The following is a 19870-nucleotide window of genomic DNA, read 5'->3' as shown; positions in this document are numbered from 1 at the left end:
AACCAATCAATTGAACAATTTAAGTATATATATAACAGAATTGCCGGGACATTTTACATGAACCATTTTTAAAGCTTGCTATACTATCCAATGTCGTTAAACATAATAGGTGAATCTTGACAAACACATGAATTAACCGAATCACAGAGTCATTTCATGCTACTGACAACATATCGATATACACTGAAATAAGTTTATATTTGAGAAAAGACTCTGCGGTAAAGGTAAGCAAGCCAATTATCATTAGTGTGTTTATTTTTACGTCAGTTAAAATTGAAACTTTTTCTTTATTTACTTGACCAGGAAAAACATTTGAATTCTTATCATCGCATTGTCTAATGCGCATTTCAATTATTTCCTCTATTCATCTAACCCGCTGATGTAAGAACGAGAAGAAATTAGCGAATTGGAATAATCTATATCTAACTTTTCAATTTTCTTTCATGTAAAATTGACCAGTAAGCACTAGGGAAAATACATGCATAAGACGGTTTTCTCATGTTTTCATATATATATATATGAACTTCACTTTATTTCTTCGGTAGATAGAGCTGCGTTTACATAGAAAATAATTTACGGCATAATATGAAATGATTGATGTCATTGTTCAAATAATATGGGTATCATTGTTGTATCGACAAAGTATGACAAAAACCACCGACGAATATTTTGTTATACACTATAGATATTCCCCGATAAATGAATGTTGTTTGTCATGTTTATCAAACTCGAGTTCGTTAACACTATCTTTATACCGTTGTAATCAGTGGACTCTTGTCTTCATTCGGCAACCCACAAGCTAGAGTGTACCACCACGATACGTAAATAAAAGTCATAAATGGTATTAATATTTTTCAAAGTGTACCCTCTGAACACACACAAAATCAAACCTCATCATACTACTTAGAAAGTTGCAATTTGTTTTTAATTGAAAAACTGAAATTTGAATAAATAAAATATTTGTAAAAAAAAAGGGTAGAATTACTTAAATATATATTCAAGTAAATAATAATTGCTAATAATTTTGACTAAAATGGCCATTTCAATACAAAGAAGGGGGATAACTCAAATGTTTCTAGGATACTATAGGTTTATCTACCTTTTCTTCGACAGCTTTCTTATTTGTGTGTATTGCTTTTTATATAAATAGAAAGATAGAAAGTATGTCTTTATCCAAATTTTTTTCTTCTTCAAATTGATACCGAGATATATGATGCATTCAGACGTCTACATTACGTTATCGGACGTATAAACATGTACATAATGAAAAGTAGACCATTCGTTAGTTGTGCATGTAGGTCGACAGTTAAACATCTACGTGATTCTACCTTTTGCTATGTTTTATCCTCCTGATTGTCCATACAAGCAGACACGTACATATGAACGTACATGAAAAAAAAAAAAAAAAACAACATATTCGCGTGCAGGTAGCTGTCTATGTACATTTGGTTATAAAACATCTTTTACAAGAAGGGTATGCTTTTATTGATGTAATGTCACATTACACAACCAACACTTCTTTCACATTCGTGCATTTCAGTACTACCCCTTATTGGCCTCTAGACGAAGCGTAAGATCTACTGAATCATTTAATAGCCCTATCATTTAAGGGTTACCAACGTGAAAATTTTCCATAAGAGTAACGAAACCAGCAAGTTTAACCTCTGATATACACTATTAATATGAGAAAATAAAATATTAAATGTAATAAAAAGTGCCTTAAAAATCCCGACCCGTGTGCCGATCGCTTATTACTCGAGGTGTATATAGGAGATGACGTTCATCGGTCCAATGAAAGAGAATTGAACAAGAGTAATTAGGACTGTCGGAATGTTTTAATACTAAACAGTTAATACCAATCATTACAGACGTCACCCAAGAACAGTTGGAACCTGAAGGAACTTAACTGGAGTGAGTGGAACAATAGGTACAAGTGGACTGTGTTCCCGCCAAAATCTTAAATTGATAGTTGGTATCAGTTGACAGGGAATCTTTGGATTACTGTAAATTAAAAATATACAATGTATATTAAATATAGATAAAAACCACAATAAGATATGATAGAATACCCAATGTATTTTACACACCAATATATGTCAAAATATGACAGCCAATAGGTAGATTGATCAAACTAAATGTCTTATGAACATCCAATGTCATTTGATTACGGCCTGTCCTGTTTGCAGTGTAATGCATGTGTGAATACGTGTATGTTTTGGGAGGCTGTAGTAAAGTGGTGTTGTCAATTAAACAGTGGTTATTAAATGTAGATATTAGTATTTAAAGCATGATGTTTAAGTTTTAGTTGGACAATGGATAAAGACAGAATAACATGGATCATTTACACATTTCATTACCCATGTCATTCGTTAGAGATATTCCATAACGTTGAACTTACAGCAGATCTTTATAGAACTTCACACAACATTGTAATTGGTACCTATAACCAGATTAGGATAAGTCAAGTTAATTTCTATACTTATATAGAACACAAAATACTAGGAATATCAAATAGTAAATTAATTATTATCTTAATTTGATTCTTATTAATAATTACCTTTGTGGATCTGGTTTCAAAAACTGAAATGGTTGTGTCGCTTGTATACGTGAATTTCTACATTGAATTGCAGCAAGAGTTGTGGTCCTTTTTATTTCATTGAGTTGATCTGGAAATACAAACATGAATATTTGTTATTTTTATGATAAAAAACAACGCGTTTGTGATGTGTTTATTTGACAGTCTATTCCATCAAGGCATGCCGGCATGACATTAAACAGCACATCCTACTCGGTCAAATAATAACGGGAGAGCCAGCCGTCGAAATTGTTATTTTACAGTTAAAGTATATATGGAGTTAAGGGATACACAAGTTTCTGGTTCCCCTGACCTATCTAAATGGACAACGTCGAGGGATAACAGAAAGTTGCTATATTTCACAACGGCATACTTTTTCGTTTTAGTATACCGATACATACAAGAGAAATCGTTTTTCGGAAAACGTTCCTTGTTTCATACACTTAATTTGTGTACCAGCGATTAATATACGTCCTTGGTAAAACTAGTTTCTGCACCCAATCGACGATCAGTTTTTACTTAATCGCATGAAATATTGCATTATATAAATCATTATGTTTCATGGTATGGCCGACAGCATAAGTTTATATAAATGAATACGTACTTCTATAAATGTTATAACCCAACTGCATCATGTATATTGTGGCATGCACCAGACTGAAAAATCCTTCAAATAACAATAACTTACCCAGTGTAAAACTACCTGGCAGATTCGAATTTTCATAATAGAATCTGTCTCCTGCTTGATATTTCCGAAACTGTTTAGCAATGATACATGCAAATGTAGGCCCGACAGAAGCTCCAGGTAAGGATTTCTCAGAAACTCCGGCCGTAAAAAGGTCAAGGTCGTTGGGATGTCTGAAACACACCAATCAAACCTTCTTTTCTACGATATTATCTCTACATATGTAGGAGTGAATTCTCGAATAATAACAGGAAAAAATATCAAGGACGTATGTAAAACTATTTTGTTTAGATAATTTGTCCCTAAACGATTACTCATCGACTACTTATCTAAGTTTTCGACTACTTATGTAAGTCTTAACCTTGGCCAGAATAGCACGGATACATTTGCCAATTTTATGTGATTTTGGATTTTTCATTATGGCTGATTTCGACCATATGTCGTTCTGTCGTGGCAATGTGCCATGATAATGCGCCGTGAGGCAGTACGACGATGCGCCATATGACAGTCCGACAATGCATCATGCGACATGTTATTATTTCTTCAGTTACCAGTTTAAAAACATAAGCTTTGATGAGTTGTTCAACAGTGAAAATCATTCAAATAGTCAAACACATGTATGATTCCTCATAAACATTAGTTATAAAACAGAATTTATGCACTGTTAAATTAGTTTTTATACGTGTTTTTAGAAGGTAAAATACCGACATAAGTCACTTTACAATTACTAAACACTGTTAAATGAAATTGTAGATCACAACTTGACTTTGTTGCCTGACCGTATGTAATCACTTTTAGATGTAATTATTATTTGTACTTGTAAAATTATAACCTATGCATTGTCATTCTTAAAATGTTGGTAACTGTGTGTGGTGAAACATCTTAAAAGCTCTTCTTGATTGTGAGTATGGAAAATACGCATATAAATTCAGTGGACTTGTAAAAAGGGCAACAGTTCCACTATACAAGAAGACACTACATGAATATACCGCAGTCTCCCAAAACACGCACCTCGCACAACATACACGCATCACACAACATACATGGGAGGCCGTCCTTACATGACCCTAGCTGTTAATCGGACGTTAATTAATCAAACAAACAAACAAACAAATCCTAATTTTCATGCAAGTTTGATCTTTTTACGTCAATTTTTCTCATGACAGTTTGCTTGAATATGGTAAATCATTAAAGTACTAATCAGTAGCTCTCTTGACAAACGGATTTCAAGCTGAAAAATATGACGTTACTATGTTAATATGTGATACCTGTATACTTTAGATAAGAATATCCCAGTTATGCTGTCGTGATCAACTAGCCCCCCTGGTCCTTGTCCGAAATGAAGAACCGAACGCAAACCGCACCATTCCCTCCAAACATTATATGGAGGGATACCGTGGTCTCGTCCTCTCTGTATGTTTGCGGCCGACAAATCCATTTCCATTGTATCCATGTTTAGTGTAAGAAGGTTCCTGACACTGTCTGAAATAAGTCTATCGTTCTCTTCGTGATGTGAGTTGGCCAACCATCGCATTAAACTCTCAGAACCATCCCTGTTAAAGAATATATCTGGTCTATCGAATTGAGTATGGAGAGGCATTTCGTCGATAATTTTATGGTCCTTTGCCATCATGCCTAACACTGAGGGTATCTGAGAATGTCCAAAACGGAAAGCAGCCGTGCTGAAAACTGACGTAGAGGAGGGGTCTACAGTGACGTCATAGATGTTGCGGTAACCCTGTGATGCTGGGAGGAGACTAAATGTTTTAATGACGTCATTTCCGAGTACGAGAGGTAGATATTCATTAAATGCTATGTGCTGAAGTTCTGCCCCCATAATACGTCTAGCTTCCTGGAACAAGCGTTCATCAGACCAGTGGGGATTGACCATTTGCAGGCCCCGTGCTAGATGATTATGTTCCCTTGAAAATATTACATGAAAAGTTGTTAGAGTTGGAACTTCGTGTCGACGACCATCACCTGTATTAAAAAAATAATCATCATTTATGTCCCTAAATCAGTATTTTACAGACTTCTTCAAAACCAATTAATGTTTTCACATTAATTTTATCACATTATCGCTCGTTCTTAAATGATTTTCTCGTGCAATATTTAACCATATAGCAAAAGTGTAGTTTGGCATTATTGGCGCTTGAAAATTGGATTGTCAAATACGGCGTAAGTGGTTACAAATAGATATTGTCTTATATTTCTATTTGCTCGGGACTGACACTTTATAACCTTACCAACCAAAGAGGGAATTTATGATATCATAATTCTCCTATAACTCCCGTTGGTGTAGTTATATTTTTAACATGTATTGTGACGTCATTCTGGCCGATATCATGGCATAATGACGCCATGCGCACTTTTGTGCGTACTTGCGTGCTGCCGGAATAGGAAAAAAAACAATCGTTTTATGTTATTTGCAACGATTTTTATAGTTATCATTTTCCTAAAGATGGAACGAATTGATTAAATTGTTGGAAGTGTACTGATGATTATACGTTTTATTTCCATGGACTTATTTCTTACCGCGAAATTAATCAGAATGCGGTATTTGTCTTCAATCCTTGGGATTTTATGACCATAAATCCACAAAGAAGGCAATTTAATGCTTAAGTAATAGATAAATATAGGCAATAGTTATCACTAAAGGAAAACAGTTGTCGCCGTAGTTTTATGACAAACTTGTATGTATGCGAACATTGTCTTTAAAACAATATACTTTTAATACTGTAAACGTGGATTTTATTTGCAGCGTCAGCCACACCTGTTCGTATTCCGTATTTGCATATTACATTGTTATTGTGTTTTTTTGTTTTGTTTTTTTTTCTGTGACAATGGCTATATTTATTCTCATACACAAAAAGTACAGACATTACACATTTTATATTTGCTTGGTTGGACATCAGTTAGGTATTTGATAAATTGTCTACAGTGTATTTTGTTATTTATAAAGTCAATCTATCTTAAACACATTATTGGATATTTGTTAATTATCCTTTTATAGATGTACTGTATATTACGGCAATGACCACAGGGATCTAAGAATTAGTTACAGATTATATAATCATGGATCCACCAGAGTGCCCCAAGACCATTTTTAGACGTTTTAGAGCTCTAGATATAAAACGATAAAAACCATACCACACATGGTACTATATATACGAGAAAACCATACCACACATGGTACTATATATACGAGAAGGGTGACAAGACTTAGGCTCCAAATTTCTAACATTGTTATTGTAATGTCATACTTTTCGAAGAAAACGACGTGAATTGCGCTCACAAAATAATGACGTAACAATCTATACCTACCCACAAGGGAGCTAACTGTGTAATATGCAAAGACGGAATTTCTAATTACATTTAAAATTGGCACTTGATGTTTGAGCGCGATATCTCCATGTTTAATGAAAGCAAAATAAGCAAACAAAAATACGCCGTGAATAATTTACGTTTACTTTAACACCGATTTCATTGATTATTATTACCTGCCAGGAAGCAGTGGTGTCCAGGAGAAGATAGTGTACACATATCGGCAGACCCAGATTGGGGGAGATTCATGGCCGTCAACTTAATACGTCCTGTGTAAACAGACAATCAGCACACAATCTATAAACTTAACACGTCCAGTACAAACATACAAATAGTACTCAGTGTATCATCTTAACATAAAATATGGTGCGTAATATGGTCCTGTATGAACATACATATAGTACACTGTATATCAATTTAACACGTCCTGTTAATCTATACAAATACACTATAGTACACATATAAACATAACATAGCCGAATACCGCCTTCTACCCATCTTCAACATACAATTTCTACTACACTTTATGACCGATGGCCTGTCAATGATAACCAAATTAGAATCTAAACCTGATCAAAATATACATCATATAGTAATGTATTGAAAACAATCCGGTTTGATGCATTATGATGTAAAGATCTTTCAAATGAACTAAAACATGTATGTTGCCTTATAAGCATTAGTTACAACACTGAATTTATGCATTGTAAAATTCTGTGTTATAAGGCATTATGTATGAAGGAAACATAGTAGCATAAAACACTTAACAATTACTTATTTAAGTGATTTATCTGTCACCCAAATTATATTCATATTGACTATATACTACAATTTGGTAACGGTTTATTGCTTATATTTACATTCAACTATTTTTTAACAAGCGTCGCTAATAATGCGTTTAAATTTGGCGCTCGTCACATCGCTGACGTCAACAGGTACAAATACCGGAACAGCGGATATTTTCCAGATATAATATAGTTCCTCAGGTTATCATAAATAAACTAATCAAACATACATTTTATACCACATCAAACTTTATTTTAAAAACCATACGTATAAATCTACAAAATTATATGCCTTTTCAAAATATTAAAACATTATATCTCTTGATGTGACAGTGAAGATCGCGCAATGTAGATACCCTTCAATAGTAGTGATGAGGTTCCGAATCAGTGCTTGGGGATGGACGCTGGGGTAATTTAGCTGATGATGGAATTCTATTCCGCGAGAGAACAAGTGTGATAATGCAAACCACACATTTTGACGTAGGATAATTGGATTTTTTGTGCCACTGGAAAGGTAAGATGCAATCTTTTTTTAACCTGACTTTTCTATAATAGTTTTGTAGGACTGAGTGTGCCTGATTTCGCTTTTTAAACTCTGCAGATAGGCCTAACATAGATCTGTTTCATTAGTTTGTCAGACAACAATCGATAACCCCCACTAATGTTAATCAAACAGTTATTGTGATAAGGCTGTTTTTCATTAGCACTGTCGTCTTTTTCTTCAGTCTACCTTCGCCGAGCTTCTCCGCCATGTTGTTCGTAGTGATGTAAAATCTAAGGGTTATTCACCTTTAATCATCAATTCACAACACTACTGTATGATATGATATGCTATTACAGTCGCTCCGGAATCTATATTGCTGGGTACATGTTTATGCTGAGTACATGTTTATGCTGTGTAAAACTCAAACGATGTGATTGTTCTTAAATTAAGTTGAACATTCCATTAGTTTAAGCTGAGTTTATCTCGAAATTACACGGCGTAATTCTAATTCAAAAGCTTACCAGGTACCCAGAAAAACTTCTAAGCGCCATGCCATATTTTTCCTCGTGTTGTCCGACTGCCTCCAATCAAAGTGGTTTTAATTTCCTTCTGTGATCCAGACACAGTAGCAGACGACGTTCTGAGACGCCGGACGACGTTTTTATGACGTTAAATTTTAATTATTTTCGTAATACTGTTAATTACTGCAATATTAAATGTTCTCGTCTTGATTTTCAATTTATTTTCATTAATGCCAACATTTTTAATTTAAACTTCAATTATTTCAAATACAAATCCTATGTGATGATACTAGCTTCGTTTATTGTTTACTGGCGGCCATGCTTGTTTACATTGTTTGTATTCCTACACAGAGACCTCATCACTGTAAATTGCAGACATACTCTCATATACTACAATTTGGTATACTAGTGATATATCGGCGCATGCACCATGGAATGTAAATATAACACTATATTTACAATCGTCACTGTTTCTGTATCGATAAACAAGTTGGAACAGATCTGTTTTATTTCCAAATAACTTGAGTGCAGAACGTGACCCGATTTGGTGCGTATGGATACATGTAAACATTGGCGGACTTCCTTTGACATTCCACAAAATCACGTGCCAATCTTTACAAATAACAAATGTACGAGACAATCGGAGACATACAATAAAACATATTTATTTTTTAATACATTATTGCTATTTCACATTAATAAAATAACTGAAATATCTTTTTTGTGACGCCATGGAAAAAAAGGGTGGGATCAACATGACGGCAAATAACTCAGGTAAATGATTGTATCTGACGTTTTTGTTGATTTTAGTGTTTAAAGAAAATATTGTAAATATAAGGATTAACCTCTACCTTTGCTTACATGTAGTTTTGAGAGGATAAACCCAATGGAGCAGTCGCGTTTACTTAATTTATCTCGTACTCCATAGGGTTTATCATCTCATAAACTAAGCAAAGTAAGAGGTTAATCCTTAAATAAAATGTTATATATGAAATCGTATACAACAACTTTGCTTAATGGTTTGACCGTATGTACACATTGCACTCTAAACGTAAATATGATTTTTGGCAGTACTACAAAAACCTTTTTTCAGCTCCTATTTGTACAAATTAAACCTATTTTAAACTCTCTTAACATTTAAATTAAAGATTTAAACAAAAAATAAAACAAGGTTTCTTCATGCACCTTGAACTCACCAAATCTCTTCTCACGTAAGATGTCTAATTGTTCCCGAGTAGAAGAATAGATTGTTGATCCGTCGATGAATGACGTCAGCTGGTTTATCTGGTAACGGGGACCTCCAAACAAAATGGTTTTAAATATCATAACTACACAAAAGCCATTGCAATAAAAACATAGCCCAAACCTAAAGTATGTTTTATATTTCTGTATATATTTCAATCATTATTAATTAATTATTGAGTTATTTGGTTTTTAGGTCATCTGACCCGAAGGGTGAGGATGACCTATTGTCATCATGCACCGTCCGTCGTCGTGCGCTGTCCGCCGTCCGTAAACTTTTCATTCAAACGACGACTGTAGGTTGCTGGGATGGAGGGCTACCAAGTTTGTTCAAATGAATGACCTTGACCTTCATTCAAGGTTACAGGGGTCAAAAAGGCTAAAATCTTTAAACGACTGTTTCTCAAGAACCAGAAGGCCCAGGGTACTGATATTGGGCATGTAGCATGCTGGGATGAAGGGCTACCAAGTTTGTTTAAATGAATTACCTTGACTTTCAATCAAGGTCACAGGGGTCAAATAGGCTCAAATCTTTAAACGACTATGTTGTATTGTACTAATAGTCAGGTGACCGTTAAGGCCCATGGGCCTTTTGTTTGTAATTGATACCTTTAATGTCAAATTTACTGACAAAAAACACTTGCAAGATAAGTGTTGTTTCACAGATACGGCGATCGTGAAATCGATAAAATAAACCTGATTTTGACAAATCGAATGTATCGAATTATTTTTGTTTTTCGAAATAACGGAACTTTTTCTAGTGTTTTTCTTACGAAAATTGCATGACGATAATGAAACTATAAGGCTTAATTAAGTAGAGTCGGTTGATGCAGTTTGGATCACCAAGGCTACAAATTAATATTATTTGATATGTTGCATCCTTAATCACGTCGGAGTAGTATTTCGATATGTTTTTCTCAGTAGGTAGAAAAATTCTGTGTACTTACTTGGATCGCATTGGAACGGTGGTCTGGATGCAGAACGGACGAAGTTTTTACAGATTTGGAACATGGGATCATTTGGAGGGACTGGGATTGGGAAACACCGAGGACTATAAAGGGAATATTACATTACAATTAGCTATTATAAATATGTAATATTATCAATAAGATAACAAAATTGCAATAATTCTTTTCTTATAATCGCATTTCCTAAGAATGTTTCACAGCACAATTTAGTTTATTTAACAGTCCAGAATCTTGATCTCAGTATGTCAATATATATATTCATAGTCAGTCATTTTTCAATATTTTCAATAATTTTATAGACGGTCCGTAAATAAGAACATTAACTTACTCTCTTAAGCCTCCTGGTCGGCAACACTCGAGATTTTTACCTTCGTTATCTGTAAAAGAGGCACTGCAATTTTATTTGTAATCTGGAGATATCCTAAGCGAACGCAGATTAATGTTTGTTGAACTACAGATTTTTTACTTCCATCTAGCCAATACATAGTATACTTATTAATTTAGATTTGCAGTATAACTACCATGTAACAAGTATGCATTAAATTAAATTATGGTAAATTTTACTTCTACACATGAAATTTTCTTTACCAATATCTGAATTTATATCAAGTGAATTTTTCTTTGTAAATATTAGATTGTTAGATTTAATTGATTAAAAGATTTATTATAGAAGAAAAATGTAAACAAAAATATATTGTTTTTGGAAATACCCTAACCAAAGAGGGAAAAATTTGATAAAAAAATTAATTTGCAATACATAAATACCTTGGAGAACTGGCGTTAGCGTGACGTCATGGTCTAGAAATTGGCCATAAGCAAAGAACATGTTGGTGTTTCTCCTGTTTAAGACTGGCGATCGACCGGTGTTGCTGTGGACCACGTTACTAATGAGACGAGGACTAGGGAGATCTAGTCCAGTCACTGACTTGGAACGAGGCAAGTTCAGGCCTTAAACACAGGTGATGTAATCACAAAATGGCTACCACTACATGTAAATATATACTTAATGTGCTCATCAAGAGCAAAAACATAATAGAACTATAAACAGTGACAATATTAAGTATAAGGTGGTTTATATCAATCCGGTATTTCATGTATATATAATGCTCTTTCAACTGACTTGGTGCCAGAGGGAGTTTGTTTAAAAAATGTGAAGTAATGAAAAAACAATGGCTACTACTACATGTACATATAAACTAAATAACTAATCATGTTCATCAAGTTCATAAAGTGCAAATATTAAAGTCACTTTAAATCGTGGTCTTTTATTAATGCAATGTTTAAGGTGTCTCATGTCATTTCGCAGGCTTCTCTCGATGAATGATAATATTACATATACTATCTAAATGTTCAGTGCAATATTTGCATTCATATTGTTTTTATTTCTTTAACAATGCAGTTAAGAAAAAAGTTAACAAGGTCAAATATGCAATGATGCAGGCTTGGTAACCGAGTTTGATAAGTAAATTTATCACAAAAGCTTAACATAAAGTAATCGTTAAACTCGGACAGAAGCAAGGGGGAATTCCTTTTGTAATAAAATAATAAAACCGCATGAGTGGCAAAAATCCGTGAATGTCAGTTAACGTGGGCCTCTAAAACACGCTCTCAAAACAATAAAGTCACACAGATGTGTAAACCCAACAATGCAATACATTATCCTATATGACCATAACCTTACCAATCATTATGACGTCATAATTGCCGTATCAGCAATGACAAGAGATGACTGTTAAAATGTCTGTTCCGTCATTGATGATAATAACATTCATTATATAGGTACATCACCTTTTGTGATTGTATTATAAAATAGTTTTAAATACGGACATAATCATGGAATGAATGTCAACTGCACAACGGTAAATCTAATGAAGGGCTCAATTCATCATGAAGCGCTCGCTACATTAAATGTACTGTAATCCAGTTGGCATTTTCCTCCCATGATTGGTCTCGTAATAGTAGTTAAATGCTTAATTACACATACCATCCGCGTAGAAAGGTGTGATTTCACGCCCCTGGGGTGACAGCCAGCTACCTAGTAACGGTAGTTTTAAATTGTTACATTTGCCGTCCACTGTCCTGTAAGGACTATACGGGTCACATATAACTTCCGGTAATGTGCAGACTGGGGCAATACGGGTTCTCCATTCCATTAACAGCACGGGCTCCTTCAATATAACAGTCCACGAAAGTCCAGTTCTTGTAGTAACAAACGAAAAAAATGGACATTAATGGATATTCCTTGATTTTTATCAATAACAGTTATATTTCATCAAGTGGGATGGTAACTGTGATATTTTGCATATAAAAGTTTTCAGATGATGAGATGAAATATCACCAGGAAACAAGGAATATTATATTACATCTCGACGTCTCTGTCCTAGGTATAGACTAGGCCTACTTGTAGATGTATTTCGATCAGGCGTGATTCCTGTTTACTCTTTACTACCACATTTTTACATAACACCTTCAATATCCTTTACTCGGAAACATGTAATAAAGAAGTAGAACTACCAGGTGAGGAATAAATTTACGTTTCACTAAGATTCTTAGCTGGTTAAGAACACTAACCATCAAGTGTCCTTACAGACGAATGATATCATACGATGTGTCTGATGAGGATGATAGATTACTAAGTGAATTTCAATTTGTTAAATATTACTAAGTTTTATAAATTACCATTTTCATAAGGCCACACACGTACACTAGTGATCAATCCAAAATTGTTTTATACATGCACATTGATGATTAATTATTTAGAAGACGACATTTCTCGGTAATCAAGATATTCAATCACATTTTCTCATTCGTTTGCCGCGTCAACTCCGTTTAAAGAATATGGATGGCTGCAGAACCATTGGTATCCTTGAGACTTTACCGTTCAACGCAATGACCTTTTAATTGAAGGCTATGTTATCAATTACACACTGACAGATATTAGGAAATATGCCTCATTATCGGCTAAAACGAAAACAAAAAACTTAAATAAAGACATAACGAACTCAAAACGTAAGGACAAGCCGACAGTTTAATGATTTAATTAAAAGTTTTTGTCAATCGTTCACAGTAATATTTTGCTAAAGTTTTGCTAAATTTTATACCGCAGGAGCAGGACAACCAATGTCATATTGCTTTTTTATGAAAAACTGTAGCATGCCAAAAAACGAGATACAGATTTATCTTCAAACCAGATCGAATTAAAATGCTTCGCTCGACTCGTTTTAATTATAACTCAAAGTAATCCCGTCTATTGCTTTTTCATTAAGAACGTGACAAATCGTGGGAAAAGAAGTTGGATAAGGTGACGTAACGTTGATTTTTGTCAGATTAGAGTTCTTTCTCCTGTTTCTGCTTCATTCTTACACACAATAAGTGCATTCTAAGTAACTTCAATACTAAGAGAAATGCTAGTGAGTTTTTTCTGTATCTGTTTTTATCATTAATTAGCATCTGGAATTGTTTTCACACAAAAAAGTATGGCAATACGCAGCAAAAGGAATAATGTAGTAATCATTAGAATAATTATGCACTCGACCGCCGTTTTCGGGGTCAGTTCTAAAATACAATGTATGTCATAATCAAGTAACATGGAGATTTTAATTTACAATACTGACAGATAGTTGGAAATTTAGTTAATCTAACTAACTGGGAATGTACTGGTCTAAAATGGTATATGTGTGGAACATTGTACATCTGTATGTGTTTATATGGAGATGTTTTGTATTGGCTCTATGGATAATTTAGAGAACTAAACAATGTGTGGTAGAACAAACAATTTATAAAGCCATTCTACTTTAATCAAAATTTATTAACTCAAAAAAATTAACTATGTTAATCTGTATTTGAATTGCTGTGTTCGCTTTATCATAATGAAACATAGTGTCATGTTAGCCATTAAATTTTTGGATGACATTTATGTTGTTCTAAATGACCCGTGACGAGTCGCAGCCTTGGACCCATCCAATCATCAATATCTAGCATGAAATAACAGCTTTAAAAGATTTCTATAAAACTTCCCTATCCTTCATTTAAATGATTATTCCAGATTAATATCAGGATCATGACGAATATGAGTAATATTAACTTGTCCCGAAGTCGTTTTTAATGTTAATGACTAACGCTATCAGTAGGCTTAATAAACCTATAAAGACCCCTTTTCCGCTTAAGTCATTGGATAATACGCATGTAAACGCAACGGATCAGTGTGACATGTACACCGTGTAAAATACGGCCTCTGTCACACTCAGCTAACGAAGCATGCTTCTTTGTCTTAGTTGGTAGAGCATTGCATTTTCATGCCGGATACTAGATTTCGATTCCTGGTCAGGACACCCAACAGCAAGGTGGATATCCTCTGTTCTTCTACACACGTATTTTCAAACTGGTTTATGACATAATTGATTCATTTGTACAAAAGACTAGTATACGAAAATAATTCTTCGCTGCGATGTTCCCCTTCCTCGACAATTTATATCTTTATGTTATGTAGTACATGCGATACAACAATAAATTATAGGCCATTATAACATCACACTCGAGAAAATCTAACGATATTTTAGTAATGGTTTTTAAACGAAGGTATGTGGTTTATAGCATGTCTAGTGTGACGACAGCCACACGTAGTGGTGGTGATTCATATTGACGCAATATATCATGTATGGATTTACTGCTACAGCATTCATGCTGCACAATCGAAGGTATTACTTGTCTAATGGGGAGGTGGATGTGGCGCACTGGGGTAAGGCACAGGTATGTTTGGCGATTTGGTGTCGCAGATCTTGAGTAACTTCGAGGCCCTGATATGGCAAGAGTCATAAAATTGCAATCCTTCGTCAATTGTGTTTCTGAGATATTATATAATTACTAAAAGACAATGTATCATGTAACTATTGTTGTTGACTCAAAGGTTTAGATTTGATATTTTTGCCATAATGTTACTCCGCTGATGATAAAAATTTCATATTAATACAAACTGATTTGTGAAACAGATTGCTTGACCCTGAAATTAAATCTATGACGTAGCGAAGTAGCAATGGTGATCAAAATGACATGTCAAGTGTACATGAAAATTTATTAAAACGCTTAGAAATATAAAAGAAGTCCGGCATAATTAAGATTTTTTTTCTAAAGTCTAGATAATAAATACAACATATGATACTTATTCATTAATTAATACATTTCAAATCGCTTGTCTTATCGATTTCGAAGGAGAAAATCTATATCAAAGTCAAGGGGATATGGGCGAAAATAGGGAAGTCCCGAACTAGTGTTTTATTCATTGTGTAAAATATATCATCTGTGTGACAGAGGACATTCAATAAAAGGAACAGTAATAACGCTTACAACTTCTCTTTCTCTGACAACCACCCTTAATGTGAAGGTCAAGCGGGCAGACTTTATCATACTACATTATGATAAATGTTCATTTTAACTGGTAATCCTAATGTTTTTAAATTATTCAAATTCTAAAATAATAAAATGGATGGGGACTGGAAGAGCATACAAAATTAAAAAGAATAAAGCAAACATTAGGAATATTGCCCCAGTGGATGTTTCATGCAAGTAAAACAGGGAAAATACAAAGTTATTTATTAGCTCTTACTTTTTTGTAAACGCTTGATTACAATAGGCATCTGTCATATACTTTAATTTGTAGAAATATTGTCTCCGAATTTGATGAACTTGGAGTTCGTTTCTGTGTTATTGATTGCCCTTACTTTGTCGGACAATCAAACGTTATTCATGCGACTCATTCATTAGGATGCAGACGTTTAAAAACAGACACTGATTTGTCATTCCGAGTTGAGATATCAAGCAATCATTTAACTCCTCATTCAATGATTAAAAAGGATCATTAACATAAATGTCTATGTTAATTGATGTTTAAACGAGTTTTCTGTGGAGAAAATTTAGTTTTAGTAATAATGCATATTTCTCAACATCCTTTGATTTAACCGGTCCTAATTATACGATATTTTATTTCGAACCTTAAATCTCGAACACCAATACTTCGAAGATCATGTTAAGCTCGAAATAAAACTAAATTGGCATAAGTTTCATACCAGGTATCAAAGATATCTCCTATGGTAAAAGTCCTTTGTAAAAATGAATCTAATCATACATTCATCATGATTGCATCATATCGATATATCGATTTTATTAATTTACTTCATACACAAAATATCTTTGATGATAATGCCTTTAATCTAATAAAACTCTGTGTAAATAAAACAAAAATCAAAACGGAATTTAGTAAAACAACATACCTAGACATCTCAAAGATAGATATATCATAAAATTATACTTAGTTTAAGCGAAACAAACTAGCTGCTAGATATAGAACCGATTAGTAGAGGACTTACAATTTCTCGAAGATCGCCTGAGCTCTCCGCATGATATTCGCGTTCCTGTCCAAGTCGCGCACTAGGGATTGTGTTCTTCTGTTTAGTTCCGCAAATCGTGCAGCTGGAAATATGGAATACCTTATAATTCTCAGTGGTGTTTTAGTGTAAAAAAAAACTTGTAGTCCGAGAAAGATGAACTAAACACTTTTAAATTTATTTAAAACATGTCATATAATTTTTCAAATTCATTTAAAATAAGTTAATTATTATGTAAAAGTTATATGTGCCGTAATTTTCATACCCACTAATTAAGCTCTTCATATGTTATTACCACTAAAATAACAAATATTATGAGTATTGCAATACTTACATAGCAAGGGTTTTAATTCTTCACATACATAAAAATGAATTTTGTGAGCACTGCCACAAATAATTATATTTACGTCAACGGTGCAGTGAAATGAGTACATACGGCCAGACCATGACGCCAAGTAAATTGAATTCTGCAGATATGTTTTTATCAAATCCTGCATAAGGCATAAAACAAGGTTTTTCACAGTGCATAAATTCTGTGTTATATCTAATGTTTATAATGCATCAGATATTTTTGCATTTTTGAACGATTTTCACAACTTAATTTACCAAACCTTATGGTTTTCTTTTGGTTACAGAAGAAAAGAAGAAAAAAAGGCATGTAAAATGTTTCGCCTAGTCATGGCACATTAGTTCATACAACTTTACGAGTAGGCATCGTGCGCGCATCAGAAAATTTTGGTACATAATGCAAAATTATGAAACTAATTTGAAGTATGGTGGTGAAAAACACAATACACAATACGTAAGTGTTATGTTTTCGAAATATCATATAAGTTTATATTTACATTTTGTTCTTGCTATACTTTTTTTAAATTAAGTAATAAAATTATATTTTTAATTACTAATTAAAACAACCATGGTGGATAACGCCACAAACGCCTAATTTGTATGTCATTCGAATAGTAGGTAAGTTGATAGTTACATTTTGTTGGGTTTTTTACATTTTGTTGGGTTTTTTTAATTAGCAATACTATTTATTAAAAGAAATAAATTTAAACGTTTACCTGCGTCAGATTGAAATACATTTGCCCCAGTGCTGGATTCCCTCAAGGCTAAATCAATGGCATTTCGAACAGCTAGAGCCAGAGAGTTGATGTTTCCAATAGACTCCCCATTGTACACGAGATGTATTAGAACAAAGTAGGAAAGCAGCAAACACTTGTACATCGTGGCTGTCTAAAACAGGGATGACGTGTGGGTAATGATACAAGTATAATTATACTTACAGGAATAAGTCGTTTTCTTTCAAAACATTGTACCATTCAGACTATATGATACTGACGAGTATTGGCTTTACTGCTTATCTAAGTTATCGCCTGATAATGCATATAAAATAATTTGGTTGTTATTCATATGGAAAACTTTCTCCAGGACTAAACGATGAAATCCGATAGCTCTTTTAGTACCATTACGTATGTTGAGTTATACCGTTGTTTTCCATAAAAGAGCATGATGATTCAAGAACATTTCCGCAATTGTTATTAAAAAATGACAAAGCAAATATTAAATGGCAAATTGTTCGCTACCATATGGTTGCAATGTACTTACCAACAGCGATCGTCTGAAGCTGTGTAACGGTACATGCGTCTTAAATATCATCCAAACTATCAATCACAGATCCAAGAATCATGAATATATTTGCAGGTTTATTTTTAGGTGTATCATGTGCTTCTATATTTCAATTAAAGATGCTCCACTGCCGACAGATTCATGAATGAATCATGTGAGCAATGACTGATGTTTCATCGAGTTTTATATGAAAGTAACGTCAATGACAAATAAACAATATATGTGAAATGAACAGTATTTATAGGAGCATTTTAATAAACAGTAATTGCCTATAATATATTGTTTTTTTCTGCCACAATATAATAAATCTACATTATACCATTAAAGTTTTATTTGGGAGCAATAATCCAAGTACTCAATTCAGAAAGTAATCTGTGAATTTTCTGGAATGCGACTATGTACATAATGATCATAAAAGACTAAATCGGTCTTCCAACGATCTACCTTCATAACAGTTTTTGTTTATGTGTTCGAATGGCTAGAGCTGCATCTGTGGGCCTAAAAGATTTCGCAGAAAACAATTTCCTATATAGTCCTGCATCTGCAATAGATTCTCTTAGTATTGACGACACTGTCAGAAATGGTACCATGATGAGAATACAATGTTATAAGCAAAGAAGAAATATCAGTTCTAACATTTTACAGGTAGTATTGTAATGTACTTACAGGATCCAAACATGTTTCAATTGCCGATGGAATGTTTACAGTTAAATCTGATCTATTGGTATTAAGTTTTTATATCATGGAAGGTTATAGATAATGTACTTCATATGTTAAAGATAAGCTTATCTATTTTGAACTCACAACTCTGAAACATACGTTTTATATAAGACGGTATCATCATCGCAATAAGCGCCAATAGAGTGATAGCCTTCTGGCGTAACCTCTTTGTAGGCAATTTACAGTTACCTCCCCATTACCTAAAGAGGTTATTGAAGCGTTCAACAGGCATAACATTATAGTGTTACATTGTACCTTCAGTACCAGACTTGGTTAAAGATTGCACTACAAATGTAATCTAGAAAATTCTGTATTATGCGGAATGGATTTTTGACCTAAAGCCTCGTACACATTTTAAGCAGCACAGACACATTTTAATTATTACATGCCTTTAATTCTTTAATGAATAGATCAAGTGTCCATAAATAAGCCATGGATGGCTTCCAAGAAAAATCCAATTTTTCGGATTTTCTTTTCACAGCTTTTGGAGAGAGAAGAACGATGACGTAGCAATTTATGTTGGTACGTCACTAAACTATGTGCACATATTATGATCT

The 19870-nt window shown here is 33.7% G+C and overlaps 1 protein-coding gene across 1 annotated transcript; it reads right to left on the bottom strand.

Annotated features, from left to right (window-relative positions):
- Nucleotides 1–1871: 1871 nt before the first annotated feature.
- On the bottom strand, nt 1872–18191 carry LOC138334441 (peroxidase-like protein). Its single transcript, XM_069283105.1, has 13 exons — nt 18029–18191; nt 17401–17455; nt 16947–17049; nt 12569–12752; nt 11350–11532; nt 10913–10961; nt 10564–10667; nt 9571–9672; nt 6761–6853; nt 4529–5240; nt 3264–3433; nt 2558–2666; nt 1872–2001 (listed from the first exon to the last, which is right to left on the bottom strand). Exons 1-13 carry the CDS (start codon nt 18189–18191, stop codon nt 1872–1874), a joined length of 2157 nt encoding a protein of 718 aa, XP_069139206.1.
- Nucleotides 18192–19870: the final 1679 nt, after the last annotated feature.

The sequence above is a fragment of the Argopecten irradians genome, chromosome 11 (genome assembly GCF_041381155.1).
Source record: "Argopecten irradians isolate NY chromosome 11, Ai_NY, whole genome shotgun sequence".
NCBI classification, from domain to species: Eukaryota; Metazoa; Mollusca; class Bivalvia; order Pectinida; family Pectinidae; genus Argopecten; species Argopecten irradians.
This window is presented reverse-complemented; position numbering and strand designations above follow the sequence as displayed.

Excerpts from the sequence above, each read along its gene's own strand:
- LOC138334441 (XM_069283105.1), bottom strand. The coding sequence starts at position 18,191 with ATGTACAAGTGTTTGCTGCTTTCCTACTTTGTTCTAATACATCTCGTG. Across the intron at positions 12,753-16,946 it reads CAGGCGATCTTCGAGAAATT|GAGCCCGTGCTGTTAATGGA; the intron begins GTAAGTCCTCTA and ends GTTATATTGAAG. Across the intron at positions 5,241-6,760 it reads ACACCACTGCTTCCTGGCAG|GTGATGGTCGTCGACACGAA; the intron begins GTAATAATAATC and ends TTTTTAATACAG.